At 34.7% G+C, this 20,000-nt stretch overlaps 1 protein-coding gene across 2 annotated transcripts in view; it reads left to right on the top strand.

The window, feature by feature from the left end:
* The window catches only part of LOC144958359 (macrophage mannose receptor 1-like), an 85,237-nt gene that overhangs the window by 56,396 nt on the left and 8,841 nt on the right, over positions 1-20,000 (top strand). For both annotated transcript variants that reach the window (XM_078890313.1, XM_078890314.1), the window contains 10 exons: positions 2,037-2,084; positions 3,220-3,401; positions 5,331-5,395; positions 7,030-7,127; positions 10,285-10,425; positions 11,414-11,542; positions 12,822-12,991; positions 17,642-17,744; positions 18,489-18,651; positions 19,576-19,654. In XM_078890313.1, coding sequence (XP_078746439.1) covers positions 2,037-2,084; positions 3,220-3,401; positions 5,331-5,395; positions 7,030-7,127; positions 10,285-10,425; positions 11,414-11,542; positions 12,822-12,991; positions 17,642-17,744; positions 18,489-18,651; positions 19,576-19,654 — 1,178 coding nt within the window. The remainder of the gene's footprint in view (positions 1-2,036; positions 2,085-3,219; positions 3,402-5,330; positions 5,396-7,029; positions 7,128-10,284; positions 10,426-11,413; positions 11,543-12,821; positions 12,992-17,641; positions 17,745-18,488; positions 18,652-19,575; positions 19,655-20,000) is intronic.

Genomic DNA, 20,000 nt, shown 5'->3' with positions numbered 1-20,000 from the left:
CCTATTAGTCCTATTTCAATGCGCGGAAATGGTGCTAGTAACATATAATAAATAATAAATAATTGAGATTATATATAGAGCAATATCCACTAAATGTGCCCAAAGCGTTTAGAAGGGGTCCCTGATCAACAGCAACAAGTAACATGTAGAACGAGACATGACGCCTGTAAGGCTATATTACAATTTTTCCAGACAGAGACAACGGCCAGGTATTCATTTTACACCTGACTACGGTGAGAGAATGTTAGTAAAGAGCCTTATCTAAGGACTCAACTATGCGCCGAGCGGGATTTTAACTCAGGACCTTCCGATCCGAAAGCGAGTGTCATACCACGTGACCACATAGCCGCACATATTTGGTTGATTGATAGTCTAGGCATTATTGTGAAGCGTTTACTCTTTTCTGAATGTCTCAAGAATTTGTCGTTGCAGCTTTTCTGTTCTATGAAATTAAGAAACCAAGGAGCAGGCACCGGTGTAAGATAAAGAATTGAACAAGTGTGTATGAAAGGTGCCAGACAAAGCAAGAAAAAAAAATACAAGAAAAAAAGCCGTCCCCAAAAACATCAGTCGACCTCGACTGGGGATGGAACCTCAGACCTTCTGATTACCGGTCAGACGTGCTGCCATTACACAAGGTCGACTGTTTTTTTGGGATGTTTTTTTTCTTGTATTTTTCTTTCTTGATTTGTCTGGCACCTTTCATACACACTTGTTCAGTTGTTTTTCTATTCTTTGCTTGTACAATGCTGCGATTATTGTCTGTCTTTGTATATTATATAGATAGAATGAAATTGACGTCACTCGGGTCTTTGTTATTGTTTTTTGCCATCCACGTTTATGAGTAATTCTCACATATCTGTGTTAACCATACTATAGAAGTTCATGGTTACCCATAGTTTTGTGTGTTGGTCCGTTGCACTTCCGGATGGCAATGTTGTAAGTGTCTTAGCCAAGCGCATACTATCTATAAATACGCTATGGGGCAGCGCGGCTCAGTGGTACGGTCTTTGCTTCGTACCCGAAAAGGTACCTAGTTCAATTACCCGCCTCTTCACTGTGTGGCCTTGAGCAAGTCACCTCGCCCAAGCTCACTTTGCGGCGCTGATCTGCGGCTGACGCTTGGGTTATTCCGGTCTTTCCTTGGAATAGACCCTAAAGACAAATTTCACCATGGGGATGACTAAAGGGGATTTTAAAAAAATTATTTATTCCTTTTGTGTTTACCATTCGACTGCAAAGAACTAGATTTAGGCACGTAGAATTATATAACAAGTAATCCTTGCAAAGTCTTGGTCTTTATCCTTTTATGAACAAGGTGTTGACCCATTGCCCCACTGGCATATTTAAGATGAGTCTCACTAAAGATGAAACCATGGCTTTTTGAGAACATTATTATAAGAACCCGAAAATCTCTAGTTTTTCAGGACAAATTATTTGATCGCCAAGGCTAAGATTGTTTACACAGGCTGGCATAAAAGATTAGTATAGATAGAACGACATTGACGTCACTAAACAGTTTGCTATTATTTAACCAGCCATTTTAATGAGTAGTTCTCACTAAATTATATTAATCAGACTATAAACGTTTAAGGTTACAACTTGTCTTGTGCTTTAGTACGTTTTATCCTATAAGCCAGTTTTATGATTTTTTTGGGGGCAAACGCAATGCAACAATTGGATTCAATAGTTTGATGTCACAACGCCCAACAACGGCGGCCATCGTGGTTCTAAACAAATAAAATCGGTACTTTTTATTCTTCATGCTGGCTAGAACTTTTCATATGTCTTGTGATCAGAATGTGTAAAAGTCAAAACATGATCAGATTTATATTGTTTTTTTTTCCCCTCTGGATACGCTTTTATGCCCGTCGGAGAAATATTTCATAAGGGCGTCCGCCATTGTTCGAGTAGTTTAGAGTCAGTTACTAAGTTACCATGCGTCATTACGAGGGAAGTGACGTTACGATTGTTGAAGCGTATTCTGGCCACCACTGTTGTATTCTAAACGTTTCTCTATTTCTTTCGTTTGACAGGTTCACAGATTATCACGACATTGAAACCCCCGACAGTTGGGCCCACAGGTGTGTCTGTCACTAAATCTTTACATTATAAATATGTGACCCTTCGCCTCAAAACGAGATTAAGTCGGGAAGGTTAAGATGTTGAAAATTGAATTTATAGCCAGAAATATCAGACTTGTGTTGAGTTTGTATGTTATATTGAGGAGAATGGACTCTATATTTTAGGGTGCTTATGCCAACAATTTTTTTGGACCAGTTTAACATTTTAATTCGACTTTTAAGCATATGGTTCGTTCCGACATAATACCGTTTTGAGATGATGGGTCACATATTATAGGAATGGTGATGATGTCATCTAAGTCAATTTATAACATAATTTGTTTTTTATTTCTGTGTGGCAATCATGAAATGGTGTGGCCAGCACAAACAATATTTGCATAATATTAAAAATGATACTAATGTGTTAGAATCTGTCGACTGTGAAAAGTAATAAACAAATATGAATATGACAGTTTTCGAAAAAGAACACAATACCAAACACAGAATGTTTCGGGTTTAAAACCCTTCTTCCGGTCATGTCATTTCAAAATCATTTTACTCGCTGACGTCTGTCTGGAATTTAGTAATGTATTCATGCTTTTATTGTTTTTGTTATTGGCTGAAGAAGGGTTTTGAGCCCGAAACGTTCCGTGTTTGGTATTTTGTTCCTTTTTGAAGCTGTTATATTTATTATTTTGGTATAATATTGAATATTGTTTGGGACTCTGTGATGAGGACTAATAACCCTTCTGACTGACAAAGAAATAAATGCGAAGCAATATCATCTGCTGCAGTCATCTTGTGCAGTTTTTTAAAAATATATATAATTATTTCATTTTCCTCTTCTTTAGCGTGGCTCAGCGGTACGATCTGTTCGATCACCCGCCACTGCACTGTGTGGCCTTGAGCAAGTCGCCTCCCTCTAGCTCAATTTGCGGCACTGCACTGCGGCTGACGCCTGGGTTATCCCAGTCTTCCCTTGGAATAGACCCTAGAGAAAATTTCCCCTGTGGGATGAATAAAGGAAATTTGATTTATTTATTTATTTATTTATTTATTTATTTATTTATTTATTTATTTACTTATTTATTTATTTATGTATTTATTTATTTATTTATTTATTTATTTATTTATTTATTTATTTATTTATTTACAGTTACACAGTGTGGTACACGCGGTGCTTGGACGATGTATAATGGTCACTGCTACTTGTTGAGTTATACGGATCGGGGTGACAATTCTGCAACGTGGTTCGAGGCCAGGGATGCATGCCATAAACACGGGGCAGAATTAGCCAGCATTACTCACGTCGAGGAGAACGGATACCTTACAACGCTGGTGAATAGCTAATTCATTTTTATACTCATTCTTACTTATTATTGGCTTTGAATATATCTCTTTTGTGTAATGTTGCCTATTGGCTTTGATTATATATCTTTTGTGTGATGTCTCCTATTGGCTTTATTCATATCTCTTTTGTGTAATATCGCCTATTGGCTTTGATTATATTATCTCTTTTGTGTAATATCGCCTATTGGCTTTGAATATATCTCTTTTGTGTAATGTCGCCTATTGGCTTTGATTATATCTCTTTTGTGTAATATCGCCTATTGGCTTTGATTATATCTCTTTTGTGTGATGTCGCCTATTGGCTTTGATTATATCTCTTTTGTGTAATATCGCCTATTGGCTTTGATTATATTATCTCTTTTGTGTAATATCGCCTATTGGCTTTGAATGTATCTCTTTTGTGTGATGTCGCCTATTGGCTTTGATTATATCTCTTTTGTGTAATATCGCCTATTGGCTTTGATTATTGAATGTGAGCTTCAATTTAATTAACCAAAACAGTTATATGGACTTTTCGGATTTCCCCTTTATCAACAAAACAGGCTGAATGAAAAACTACAGAGGTCTGTGGTGTTTCATTCATCCTGTTTTGTTGATAAAGGGGAAACACGAAACGTCAACATTATCTATTTTCGTGTATTAGATTGAAGCTTACATTCAATTCCACATTGTTATTTATTTCTTCGAGCATCGAGCAGCAGCATTTACATGACCAACGACAAAAGTAATTATTTTTCCATAGTACAGATCAGTCACACTCAATATATCTAGGTCAATGTTCAAACTACAAAGAAACGAAAATGAAATAAGGTGAGGCTACGTGGTATGACACTCGCTTTCGGATCAGAAGGTCCTGATGTCGAGCCTCGCTCGGCGCATGGTTGAGTCCTTGGAAAAGGCTCTTTACTCACATTATCTCACCGTACTCAGGTGTAAAATGAGCACCTAGCCGTTAACAGCATTGTCTCTGTCCTAAAAAAATTGTAATATCGCCTAATAGGCGTCATGACTCGTTCTACACGTTACTGCTGTTGGTAAGAGACCCCTTGTAAAGCGCTTTGAACACATTAACTGAATATCGCGCTATATAAAAGCTCAAGTTTTTGGGGTTGTTTTTTCTATTTTTTTAGAATAACTTGACTGAAACTTGAAAATGAGAAAATAAGATTGAGCTTTAAAAAACATTTTAGAATATTATGACCCATCACCAAAAATTGGTACTTTGTCAGGATTAGCCAGATTCTTCAAATATCGATCGATTTAGATTTTTAAAAATCTCAAACCTGGGACCTCGCGAGGTTAAGAAACTAATTCATTCATTTCAAGAAAACGTACTCATGTGATCAAAACCTCATCTTATTGCCCATAAAATTGATTTCCAGTAATATGAACCGGGCTCTAACATAATTCCGTTTTGGTCACTGCTATTGTCTGTTTAACGTTACTAAAACCGGGGTGAACTCTGGCTCCACAGGCCTATTGGCTCTGAAGGACTAATTTTGGCACCTGGGCTCACTTTGACACAATGCGGCTTTGAAATGGTCGGATGCCCATCCAGAATGATTAATTTATACTATCTGTGACCCTTCGCCTCAAAACGGTCTAAGGCCGGGATGGTTAAGATGTTGAAAATTGACTTTATAGCCAGAAATATCAGACTTGTGTTGAGTTTGTATGATTTACTGAGGAGAATGGATACCATATTTTAGGGTGCTAATGCCAACAATTTATATTTTTGACCGGTTTAACATTTAATTCGGCCTTTAAGCATATGGTTCGTTCCGACATAATACCGTTTTGAGACGATGGGTCACATTTTGATTTTGGTTTGCGAGCTGGCTATGGAGATGCTGTGGATGGCGATAGTAGATCACCCTTTGCACTGTCTCTGGTAACTAATATTTATTTTGTTTTCAGATGGGAAAACATTCAATCAAAAATTCTTGGATCGGCCTAAGTGATTTAGATGAAAACATTTACAAGTGAGTTTGATAACTTAAAAACAACGTTAAGTTCTATCCTTGTTTCAATGTATAGATTTTATGAGCAGATAAATGCTACTTTATATAGCCATTGTATGTACCTGGTATATCATTTCCACCACCACCACCACTACCACCACCATCATCATCATAATCATCATCATCATCAACATCATCATCATCGTCATCATCATCATAATCATCATCATCACCATCATCCGGATCACTATGCATTGTTGCTTTTGTCATAATCTTAAAAAGAGCGATACACAAATATGGAGCATCACTCTCAAGTATCAGAAAATCTTTTATTTCCCTTTAATCTTGGTCTATTCCTTTAATGAGACGTAACATACAAACGTATGTCGACGTCAAAATAAAATTGGTTTAACTTTCTCCTTACCAAACATTTTCAGTATTTTCCCAAAAATGGCAGGCTTACCCAGCAGAATAATTAATTTTTAAAATTCTCTACAAAACAACGGTATGTTCTTATTAATTAAACAAAGATCATTCTTCAAAGTTTGTTATGTTCAAAATAAATCTGAATAAGAAAAATGTATGTTGTAAAAAATATGACGATTTTGCTGTAGGTGGTAAGGAGAGGGTTAAGAGAGACGCGGAAAAAATGAGAGATAAAAAATAGGCTAGAACTATTCAGTATCTGATACTGAATAGTGGTTTTGCACTATTCAGTATCTGATACTGAATAGTGGTTTTGCACTATTCAGTATCTGATACTGAATTGTGGTTTTGCAAAAGTTATGGGAAGTGGGCACCAATGGGATATGAACCGGGACTCAGGGAAGTGCACACCAGTTGGGAGTGAACCTGGGACTATGAGAAGAGGATATCATTGGAAAATGAACCTGGGACTATGGGACATGGATACCGGTGAGATATGAAGCCGGACTATGGGAGTTGTGTACCAGACGAGAATGAAGCAATTATTTTTTTTACGAAACCCGCCAAAACCCACCGAAAACTATAGTCTTAGGTTTACTCCCCATTAGTGTACACTTCCCTGAGTCTCAGGTTCACTAGCTCTATATATAAAAAAAAGAGTTCCTTATGGATGCTCAATAGTGACAAAGCAATAATTTCGTAAAAAAAAATATTTATTGAGTGTCAAAAGGTACGAGCATTGAAAATGTGAACAGAATATTGAGAGGGTAAATTATGCCAAGCAGCAAATTGATGACTGCCAAGAAAGGCAGCTAGCACTAACTGTCCGTTTAGTAGGGGGGGGGGGGGCGGTCGAAGATAAATAAAGTTTTGTTTAACACATCGGACAAGGTAAATTAAAATTGAGCTTTATATAGCGCAATATCCACTAAATGTGCTCAAAGCGCTTTACAAGGGGTCCCTGGTCAAAAGCAGCATTTAAATGTAGGACGGGACATGACGCCTGTTAGGCGATATTACAGTTTTTCGGACAAAGACAACGCTGTTAACGGTCAGGTACGGTAGGAGCATGTGAGTAAAGAGCCTTTTCCAAGGACTCAACTATGCACCGAGCTCGAGGCTCGAACCCAGGCCCTTTCGATCCGAAAGCGAGTGTCATACCACTAGACCACATAGCCGCACGAAAATGTTGACATGTGTTACTCTGAGATTCATATTGATGTATTTAGGTGGATTGATGGTACTCCTATTACTTTCCTCTCTTGGGCACCCGAGGAACCGAATGATTACATGGGAGCAGAAAGATGTGGATTGCTCACTTCTTTAGGTCAGTGTAAAGGTTTGCAATAATTTGTCTTAAAAATCGACTACAGTATAGATAGTTGTGTTGATAGGTAAATTTACAATTTGCTGTTAATCCTAATTGGGCAGTTTAAAAACACAGTATTAAGCATTCGGGAAACAAGAGAAATTTAGCTTTGATTTCATGTACAAAATCAATAATTTAAAAATGAAATGAGGTTTTATGAAATTAATTGTTGCAAAGATTTCACTCATACAATTTGATAAAATTTGTAGTGATGAGATATCCTTTAAAGGTGAAATCATTGCAAAGTGAATGTGTTTATTAGAAGCAAAAGGATAGGCTCTCATGAAGGAATTACCAAATATACAAAATTAAGTATTCATTGAAAAATAAATGTTACAGAATTATCCCATATCCAAATTAAATCAAATTTCCTGTGGGAATTTTTGGAATTGATAATTTTTTAATGTTTTTGCCTCAATAATTGCATGTCTAATGAATGAATCTTTCATTAGTATTATTATCTTAAAAACACCTCTCAGACAATACACACGAGTTTAGAAAGAATAGAACCACTACTAATAGATAGTATGCGCTTGTCTGAGAAGCTCACAACATTGCTACCAGGAAGTATAACGGACCAACACACAAAACTGTGTTAACCTTAATCGAAAATAGTCTGGATAATACAGTTTAGTGAGAATTACTCATAAAGATGGATGGCAAAAATCAATAACAAAGACCTGAGTGACGTCAACTTCGTTCTATCTATAGTTTTACATTATGTGGCAATCTAAACTATGAATAAATATTCACCATAAATGGATCTCACCAACAAGTTGGATGTAGACGTCTAGTTGTTTTATAGCATATAATCTAAGTTCATAGTATTTCTATTAAAAAAAAGTCACCAGTTTGTGAGCTTTATTACTGTGTGATATGATACCTTAACAAAATTATGTAATAAAAAAATAGGGCTTTTATATAGAGAAATATCCACTAAATGTGCTCAAAGCGCTTTACAAAGGGTCCCTGATCAAACAGCAACACGTAACATGTAGAACGAGACACGAGGCTTGTGAGGCGATATTTCATTTTGTTTTCTGACAGAGACAACGCTGTTTCTATTGTCCGTTTCACGCTATAGAAACGGGGATAGACTCCGGCTCCACGGGCCTTGTGACTCTCAGAAGGGCTACTTTTTATTAATGCTGAAAATATCGCACTTGTGACCGCTCGTCTCAAAACGGTATTATGCCGGGATGGACCAGATGCTAAAATGTCAAAGTATAGTTAAACTGGTCAAAAATATGAAACGTTGGTATTTAGCACAGTAAAATATGATATTCCTTCTCCTTTATAAAGCATATAGACTCAACTTAAGCATGATATTTCTGGCTACAAATTCCAGTTTCAGCATCTTAGTCATCCCGACTTAATACCGCTTTGAAACGAGGGGTCAAGTTTGTACTCAAAAAAGTAAATTTTATGTGTTTTATGAAGGATGACGAATATCATTTCGTAACCCTCTCCTTACCAGCCATTTTCAAAATTTTCCCCAAAAACTTCACACCTACCCAACACAAAGACATATCTTAACATACATAACATAACATAACATAAGAGAACATAACATAACATCTGGCATAGGGCGAAATAGGATAAAATCCCTTGAATGCCCTTAATATTAATTGCAATGCTAGAAATCTATTGATTGAAAGATTACAATAATAATACAGGTGGTAAAGATAGTATTTCAACTTAAATGTACTCATGTATATGTGATGTACAAACATATATCTTTAACCCGTGACATGTAAAGCACAGACACACACGCACACAAAAACACACACACGCACGCACGCACACACACACACACATACATCCATACATATAGAAGATAACCATAATAAGGTAACAATGCTTAATATTTACATACAAGATTGAAAGCCAAGTCAACAGCAGTGCAAACAAGTATTATTCTTCATATATAAATCTCACTCAAACAGAAAAGCAACAAGCACATTATATACATAATATTGTTCGACAATATGAAATCTATCACAGAAGGTCAAGTTTTTAATAGCTATCGAAAAAAAGAAATGAAATCTTGTTGAGAAAATGGACGGTTGCGTGGTAACAAATGTGACGATTTTCCAATAGGTTTGTAAGAAGAGGGTTGATGTGTGAAAAACAAAACTTTAATATATCAAATTATTTCAATGCCAAATTCATCCAACGACAATAGTTTCACCAAGACTTGAGGGAGCGAGTTTGGCCGAGTGGTTAAGGCATTGCATTATGCCCCTGATGGTCCTGTATTCGAGTCCCACTTCAGACACTTTTGCCTTTTTCCTCAGGCAAGATTATTAACTCCAATTTGTTCACTTGATAACTTGGGTTATTCTTGTTGCTATCATACATTTGTTAGATGGATCATCTATATTTATTAATGGAATGCTAACTCACTCAACCCTAACATCGACTATATCCGTAGTTTACCCGGGTTACTTTTACCCCATGCCTATTTATTATATTTTTATGAAACAAATTATAGGCGTCGTATCAAAGCTAAATGATTTTAGTTTTTGCATGTTAATGGTGTTTGAATAAAACTATCTATGCACATGCTCATTTTTAATACATTTTTTTCCAATTTTGAAAAGTAGCAAAACTCTCTAGGATTGAGTGAGTTAAATCGTAGCCATCGTTAACATATAACCTGACACTAGAACCTTCTAGGATTGGCACTTTGACGTCATCTTTTAGGTTTGTATAGCGTCCAGCGAGTTGTCGTTAGTAGAGCTCAAGGAAACACATTGGTTGAACTATTGAATACAATTCCCGATTTGTTTTCTTTTGTGGCGAAAGACTGTAAGGTCGGTTAAATCGTAGCCATCGTTATGTTATATCCAAAAGGACTGACATTTTGACGTCATTTTTTTGGTCAGTGTCAGGCTATAACTTTACGATGGCTACGGTTAAATGCTGTGTGGAGTGTACCATATTTTTTTCCTCACCCCGACACAATGCATGCAATTTGAGGAAAGGGGTCCCATAAATGATTGTTGTTGTTGTTGTTATTATTATTATTATTATTATTATTATTATTATTATTATTATTATTATTATTATTATTATTATTATTATTATTATTATTACTATTATTTCCAAACAGGATTATGGAGCGATAACAGATGTACCAGAAATTTTCCATATATTTGCAAAAAGAGACCTGGCAAATATAGTCCTATCATTCCATCATCAACGTCAGCACCCAAAGGAGGTTGTCCTTATGGGTTCCATGGGATTCCAGGAAGTTAGTTATTGACATTTTCTTCTTCTTTTTTCTTTCTTTCTTTCTTTCTTTCTTTCTTTCTTTCTTTCTTCTTCTTCTTCTTCTTCTTCTTCTTTTTTATTGTCTTCTTCTTCTTCTTTCTTTTCTTCTTATTATTTATTATTATTATATTATTATTTATATTATTATTATTATTATTATTATTATTATTATTATTATTATTATTATTATTATTATTATTATTATTATTATTATTATTATTATTATTATTATTATTTTATTATTAATTATTATTATTATTATTATTATTATTATTATATTATTATTATTATTATTATTATTATTATTATTATTATTATTATTATTATTATTATTATTATTATATTATTATTATTATTATTATTATTATTTATTATTATTATTATTATTATATATTATTATTATTATTATATTATTATTATTATTATTATTATTATTATTTTCCTTCTTTCTCTCCTCATTTTCTTACTCCTTCTTCATCATCTCCTCGTTCTCCTCCTTCTCTTTCTTCTTCTTCTCCTCCTTCTCTTTCTTCTTCTTCTTCTTCTTCTTCTTTTTCTTCTTCTTCTTCTTTTTCTTCTTCTTCTCCTCCTCCGTTTCTTTTCTATTCTTTAATATATGAATTGACAGAATCAGTCACATTGAGCACTGCTTTCATTAACAATATTTATCCAACACTATTGTTGTATTGATCAGAATTTGATTACCGGCGATGTAAAAATAGTGAAATTAAAAAGGACTACATTAAATATGTTTTTGATACGGTATTCAAAACCCTCTTTATTTTAACTCTTATGAAACAAACATGTTGTTCTACAACAAAAATCGTTTTCAAAGTCTCTGTTTTAAATAGGATATCATAATAAAATATGATGTAATATTATAAAGTTGTCACGGTTATTCTTTCCCCTCTCTCATTTTTCCTTTAAAATTTTTTACTCTACGTTTCTTTTCTATTTTTTTAATGCAGCCTCTCGATGTTTCAAAGTGATGGGAATAAAAGAGGCGGATAGAAAATCATTTCTGGATGCTAATAAAGCTTGCAGAAAATTACCAACTAAATCTAGATTGGCTTCTATTCATTCACCTATTGATGAAGGTAAGACTTTTTGTGTTTGTTTCAATACCAATAATTGTTTTAATCATTTAGACAAATCTATAAATTGCTTAAAGAACTGAACAGAAAAATACAAGAAAAAAAATCAATCCCAAAAAATCAGTCGACCTCGACTGAGAATCGAACCTCAGACCTTTTGTTACAAGATGCCATGCTATTGTTTTGTATTTTCTTTTGACAATAATGAAGCACATCATAAATAAGAATAAAAATGAAAATTTTAAAAAATTCACTTCATTCATCCCACAGGGGAAATTTGTCTCTAGGGTATAATACAAGGGAAGACTGGAATAACCCAGGCGTCAGTCGCAGTGCAGCGCCGCAAAATGAGCTAGGGTGAGGTGATTTGCTAAAGGCCACACAGCGCAGCGGGTATTCGAACTCGGTACCTTTCGGGTACGAAGCAAAGACCGTACCGCTGAGCCACGCTGTCCCTTAAGAGATATTTAGAACATTGCCACAAAATGGATTGAAGTCTCGTGATTTGATGATTGTGTGTGTCTTTGACCTACCTATCTGGTTGACGATCCACGTCAATTCACACTGTCCTCAATAGAGACCTGAAACGCCTTCAAAATAACAAAGAATGAAAATCAAAGGAAGACCTTACGACATTAGCATCAACAGCAAAAGACCGTGAACATTGGAAGGAAATGACACAGATGATTAAAAAAAAAATTGAGCATTTATATAGCGCAATATCCACTTCACGTGCTCAATGCGCTTACAAGGGGTCCCTGGTCAACAGCAACATTTAACATGTAGGACGAGACATGACGCCTGTTAGGCGATATTACAATTTTTCGGACAAAGACAACGCTGTTAACGGCCAGGTACTCATTTTACACCTGAGTACGGTGAGAGAATGTGAGTAAAGAGTCTTTTCCAAGGACTCAACTATGCGCCGAGCGAGGCTCGAACCCAGGACCTTCCGATCCGAAAGCGAGTGTCATACCACTAGACCACATAGCCGCACAAATGATTAGAGCCCTTAATTCTAGGTAATGTTTTTGGGGTGACCCCTGCCCTTTTGAAGATGATAGATTTAACTTTTTAGGTAACACAAACTAAAATGTCACATTTCTAGCCATTTTAACTTTAAAATCACTTTGTAGCATCACATTGATAGTCAGTTGGCCCTTTGTAGCCCGCATCAAATTTCATGCACTGAATAGTTTTGGTAAAATAGTTGCATCTCTTTTGGGAGCTTACTATATTTTATTCTATACTAATCCGTTCTTTGGTGGGTTTTTTTTTTCAGAACTCATAACAACACTGATCACCAACCTTGAAGTACCAGCTTGGATTGGACTTAAAACTGAAACTCGTGTCACATTTGATACTGAATTCTTTTGGGTGGATAATACACAGACGAATTATGTCCACTGGGGACCCCGTGAGCCGAAATCAAGTGACAGTCTAATACAATCTGTAAATATGGTCTCTTTCTTTTCCTAATTTAGCTTCCTATGACATTGTAGAAATGTGACCTACCGTCTCTAAACGGTTTTATGTCGGGATGACTTATGTGCAGAAACTTGAATTAATTTACAAATACATGAAACTTGGGGTTTGTTTCGACTTGATATGTTCGAGAATGAAGACAATTTCTCACAATACAAAAGTTCAAAAATTGGCATTTACTATCCATTTAATTCTAAAGTCACTTTTCGGGGTCGAATTCATCCGGACATAATACCGTTTCTAGACGAAGGGTCACAAATGATGAACAGGTATTGTGTGGTCATTTACATCCTGACTACGTTTGCGGTCCTTCAGAACCATAGGGCCAGTGGTGACACAGTTTATTCCAGTTTCTGTAGCGTTAAACGGGCAGTAACAATAATTATTTACTACCTTTTGTATAGGACGCTGATCTATTGCAAGGTACTCTTCCAACGTGTCTAACAAAAACATCCTCCAATCCCTTTTGTGCGCTTCCAACGTGTCTAACAAAAACATCCTCCAATCCATTTTGTGCGCTTCCAACGTGTCTAACAAAAACATCCTCCAATCCCTTTTGTGCGGACAGGAGGGTCTGGAAGAAACAGTGTCTGTACATCTTTGTTTGTGAGACAAGTGCCCCATCAACTGAACTACCAGCACCCTCGACTATGCTAGATAGGAACACTCTCAATAAAACAATACAAATTACTGTCAATTACAAAAGTTGTCACAAAGCGCATCGTCGTGGCCATGTATTAAAACTAGATCATCGCTTTATATGAAATTTATACAATTTTTGCTCAAGTCAATGTGTATCTTTTGAAGAAAATATTAGCTGGAAATTATAATTCTGACTTTTGCAAATGATGACAGGTGGATATAGAATACATCAATATGACAATTTGAATAATAGTGATATTCAGACATAAGTTTGACTGGATACGCAGTTAAGTTGAATTAATATATGTAATGCAATAGTTATGTCTAATACTTTTGTCCCCATCAATTTTAACATATGTGACTCAACACCTCTAAGCAATATGCGGCAGTGTGGTCTTGTAGTATGAGAATCGCCTTCGGATCGGAAGGCCCTGGGTTCGAGCCTCGCTCGGCGCGTTATTGAGTCCATGGAAAAGGCTATTTACTCACCACATCAACCATACTCTCACCATATTCAAGCGTAAAACGAGTACCTGACTGCTAACAGCTTTGTCTATATTGGAGAAAAAAATGCAAAATCGCCTAATAAGCGTCAAGTGTCTCGTCCTACAGGTTAAATGTTGTTGTTTGCTAGGGACCCCTTGTAAGCGCATAGAGGACGTTTGTATAAAAGCTCAAGTGTTTAAAAGATGTTGGGTGATTTAGATGCTTAACTTGATTGTGCAGTTAAAAATATGAAATTCTATGTAAAGTTTTTGGGGTGACATGCCCTTTTGAAGATGATAAATTTAACTTTTTAGGTAACACAAACTAAAATGTCACATTTCTAGCCATTTTAACTTTAAAATCACTTTTTTGTGTCATCACATTGACAGTCAGAAGCTGAGGATTTACTGATTTTATCTCTAACTTTGGAATATTTTTTAAATGTTACATGCATTACAATCAGATTTTAAAGTTCTTCATTTGACAAAAGTTTTGGTCGAATCGGGAAATTGGCTCAAAAGTTATGCACAAAAGAGTACCTGAAATTTATATACAGTTTTTAACCCCCAAAAAATATACTTTCAATTTGAATATATGTTGCAGTGAATGATCAGTCGGATGGTGAAAAGGTTTGAACTGAAATATTGCCAAGTTTAGTTAGAAGGCCAATTTTTATGAATAATGAGTTCTTGTCATAAATGATGAAATCAACCTTTTTGTACATCTTCGGGAAATATCAAATCTTAATTTCACTTCTGAATATTTTTTACAACTAGTCAAGTTGAAAAAGTATAAAATTTGAGAAAAGTTGCTGGATACAATTACCATACATCTGACCATAACTTCATGAAAAATCACCCGATTTACTTCAAATAAAGATTAAAATGCTGCTCTGGTGAGCAAATTCATTCAGAAAATGCAAAATAATGCAAATCCAAAATTTTCACTATCCGACTGATTATGTCATGCAGTGATACAAATATCTATTTGGAGATAGAATAAATTAATCCTCAGCCCACGTTGATTTCGACAGAACACCATTTTGAAACAGCAGGTCATACATTGTAACATAAGTATTTTTTATTCTTCCCATACCATTAATTATTTATTTATCTCTGATAATTTTGTTTTGCTTATTTTGGAGGGTTTTTTTTTTTTTTCTTCATTCTTTCATTCTTTGCACGATTTAAATATTTTAGTTTTCATTGTAGGTACATATCTCGAGTTTTTGACTTTAAATATTAATTAAATAATATATTTTTATTATATTAACCCATTTTTTCTCACAGAGTTTTTTTCCCCCAGTATTTAGAATTCTAGCAGGAATATTAAATAGAGCATTTAGAGCATTTATATAGCGCAATATCTAGTAAACATGCTCAACGCGCTTTACAAAGGGCCCATGGCCAACAGCAACACTTAACATGTAGTACGGGACATGACGCCTGTTAGGCGATATTACAATTTATTCGGACAGAGACAACGCTGTTAACGGCCAGGTACTCATTTTACACCTGAGTACGGTGAGAGAAAGTGAGTAAAGAGCCTTTTCCAAGGATTCAACTATGCTCCGAGCGAGGCTGGAACCCAGGACCTTCCGGTTAGAAAGCGAGTGTCAAACTACTAGATCACATAGCCGCACTAGTCAGATAAATGGATCATAGACTAGAAATAAAGCAGCCCAGTCAAAAGTAGAAAGCATTCCAGCATTGATCACCCGCGATTTGACATTTATATCTGGATAAAATAGATTTAAAAAAAAAAAATAATTTCTTCATTTCACTAATGCCAGCGGTACGGTCTTTGCTTCGTACCCAAAAGGTACCGAGTTCGACTATCCGCCTCGTTGTGTGGCCTTGACCAAGTCACCAAGCCCTAGCTCACTTTGCGGCGCTGCACTGCGACTGACGCCTGGGCTATTCCAGTCTTCCCTTGGAAAAGACCCTAAAGACAAATTTCCCCTTGGGATGAATAAAGAGAATTTTATTTCATTTTTATATCAAAATTTTCATTTACATTTATAGCATTGATTTTATATTCCATTTGTTCCCAAAATGTTTGCTAGTTTGCTGGATTTGAGTACTCTAGGCCTTTCATTAGACGGAAGTTAAAATTTGGGATCAGGCGCTTGGTGTCAATATAATATATCGATGTCATGCGTTTAGCTACAATACTCCAACACCCACCAGCCAGATTAGAAATACCAACACACAAAACTGTGTGTAAACTTTAACGTTTATAGTCTGATTGATATAATTTAGTGAGAAATAATCACTAACAGGTTGTCTGAAAATAGTTTAATTGAAAGAGTGACGTCAATTTTGCTTGTCAATAGAAAACACGTATCCAGTTGACGTCACTCTTCTCTTTGTTATTATTTTAGACATCCATTTTTATGATGTTTTCACTAAATTAAATGATTTCAGTCAGACTATAAACGTTTAATGTTATGTTACATAGTTTTGTGTCTCGGTGAGTTATATCTATCTGGCTGGGTGGGGATCCTGACCTCCCATAGTGGGCAGGGAGGTACATTCTGTGTCTTCTATACCCTTATATCTATTTTCCAACATGCTTTCTGTCTTTGTCTTGGAATGAGATTACTTGGCCCTGTTCGGAGTCCTGGCTGGGAGGGAAATAGTCGAATGCATAGTTATTGTTTTGGGAGATGATATTGTTTTCCTTGTAAATTATCTCTCTGTTATCTATCATTGTATTTATTTTTAATGTATAATGTAAGCATTTGAGTGTTTTCCTCTTTGTTAGATTTTGTGCTTGTGTCCGGATGAGACTTATAGGTGATCTCAAACTAAGTACATTGGTGGTATGCTCTTGGATTCTACATCCGATCCCTATTTGTTCCTAGTTCCCCTTTTGTCTTACTTTTTCTTGGGTGCTTTAATTGTAATTCCAGAACTTTTTACTATCCCATTATCTTCCTTTTTACTGGCGCTGATATAACCTAGATGTGTTGCAAGCGCCGTAAAACCCTTAAAAACAAACAAACAAAATATCTATCTGGCTGACGGAATTGTATTTTAATTTATAGCTAAAGTATTTGTATCAGTGCATGACATAATCAGTCGGATGGTGGAGATTTTGGATTTTCGTTGTTTTGCATTTTCTGAATGAATATGCTCACCAGCGCATTTTAATCTTTATTTGAAGTAAATCGGGTGATTTTTCAAGAAGTCAGATGTATGGAAAAGGTATCCAGCAACTTTTCTCAAATTTCATACTTATTCAACTTGACAAGCTGTAAAATATTTAGAAGTGAAATTAAGCTTTGATATTTCCCGAAGATGTACAAAAAGGTTGATTTCATCAATTATGAGAAGAACTCATTTTTGATAAAAAATTGGCATTCTAAGTAAACTTGACAATATCTCAGTTCAAACCTTTTCACCACCAGACTTATTTTGTCAATCACTGTAACATTTTGCTTAGCGCAAAGCATCCCTAAATTCATTCGTGCTTTTATCATTACAGCCCATATTGTGTACTGAGATGATGATCCAATCTAAATTAGCAGGTGACTGGGCTGTTGAGAATTGCTACCAGCGTTTGCCATATGTGTGTGAGGCAGACAAATGTGAGTATATAGATAGAATGACGAAAGAATGATGATAGAATAGTTGACGTCACTCTAGTCTTTGTTATTTTTTTTGCCATCCGCGTTTATGAGTGATTCTCACTAAACTGTATTAACCAGACTATAAACAATCATGGTTACACAAAGGTTTGTGTGTTGGTCCGTTATACTTCCGGATGGCAATGTTTTACACTATGATTATGGTCATCCATATTGACTCTTTGACGCCCCGTTATAATAATGATGATGATGAAAATAATGATAACGATAATAATAATAATAGTAATAATAATAATAATAATAATAATAATAATAATAATAATAATAATAATAATATAATAATAAAATATAGTAATGATGATAAAAATAATAATAACATAATAATAATAATAATATAATAATAATAATAATGATATGAATATAATAATAATAATAATAATAATAATAATAATAATAATAATAATAATGAATAATAGATAATAATAATAATAATAATAATAATATAATAATAATAATAATAATAATAATAATAATAATAATAATATAATAATAATAATAATAATAAATGATAATAATAATAATAATAATAATAATAATAATAATAATAATAATAATAATAATAATAATAATAATAATAATAATAATAATAATAATAATAATAATAATAATAATAATAATAATAATATAATAATAATAATAATAATAATGTTCTTTCATATAATTCATTATGTCTTTATCTTTAAGCCGCTTTATATCCACTAAATAAACCAAACACGGAAGGATGCCAGAAAGGATATACCCGATTTAAGGATTCATGTTACAAGTATATCCCAACTTTACAAAACTGGACAGCCAGTGAGGCTACTTGTGCTCAAGACGGTGGTCACCTTGCCAGTGAACAAGAAGGGTAAGTAACATAGAAAAGATAAAATTTTGGATTCATTTAACAAAGGCAATTGGATTCAATAGTCTGATGTCACGTCGCCCAGCAACGGCGGCCATCGTAGTTCTAAACAAAGAAAATCGGTACTTTTTATTCTTCATGCTGGCTAGAACTTTTCATATGTCTTGTGATCAAAATGTGTAAAAGTCAAAACATGATCAGATTTATAATGTTTTATTTTTCCCATCTGGATACGATTTTATGCTCGTCGGAGAAATATATCATAAGGGCGTCCGCCATTGTTCCGATAGTTTAGAGCCAGTTACTAAAATACCATTACGAGGGAAGTGACGTTACGACTGTTGAAGAGTATTGCTTGTACGGCTTTGTAATCTTGTAGTTTGATACTCTCCTTCAGACCGGGCCTCTTGTTCAAGTCCCTCTCTTGTCGGGCAAAGTTTAGTCCCAAGTAGAAGGCTAAAAGTAGAAGGTGTAAAATGAGTACCTCCCTAGCCAGCATTGTCTCTGTTGAAAAGAATTATAATAGTGCCTCACAAGAATCATGTCATGCCCTATGTGTTTAATGTTACTGTTAGCTTTGGACTCCTTGTAAAGCTTTTTTTTTGTGTTGAATTTTCAATATACTAAGTGTGTATCTATTTCTGAGTTCTCGGTTCTATCGTCGCTAGGTTTGTTAAATGTGACTGAAAGTACATATAAGTATAATAGCGTCCTATCCAAAATGCAGTAAGAAATTATTGCTGTCTGCTTAATGGTAGCTTTTGATATTCTCCGTCTGCATCTGACTTTTGGCTCTATAGGACTTCTTTTATGATTTCCAGTTTCAAGAAATTTAGAAATCTAGCGTGTAGTTTGTGTGAAAATGTATTTTACACAATGATTATGGTCAATAGCCTAACCTGTGAAAATTCAATCTATTCATTACAGGTTTGAAAAGAATTATATTGACCTCATTCTTCAAACACATCGAGTAGGTAAACTATGGATTGGTTTGTCTTACAACGTGGTGAGTGTTGATGCTATCTTCTCAAATCTTTTATAAATCAAAGTGACATATCTTTTGACTAGGGTTAAAGTTTTAATTGATACAAATATTTCAACACTTATTATTATATTATTCAAAATTCCCGTAATCATGCATATTATACGTTCTGCTGTCGATCGTTATTGTCAATTTTGAATGAGCGGTTTTTAAATTAGTAGTTATTAAATTAGTAGTAGTAGTAGTAGTAGTAGTAGTAGTAGTAGTAGTAGTAGTAGTAGTAGTAGTAGTAGTAGTAGTAGTAGCAGTAGTAGCAGTAGCAGTAGTAGTAGTAGTAGTCGTAGTAGTAGTAGTAGTAGTAGTAGTAGGA

This window comes from Berghia stephanieae, chromosome 12, assembly GCF_034508935.2.
Source record: "Berghia stephanieae isolate SIO BIC M18660-M18661 chromosome 12, UCSD_Bste_1.3, whole genome shotgun sequence".
NCBI lineage: Eukaryota > Metazoa > Mollusca > Gastropoda > Nudibranchia > Aeolidiidae > Berghia > Berghia stephanieae.
Note: the sequence above shows the minus strand (reverse complement) of the source record. Positions and strands in the feature narration are given on the sequence as shown.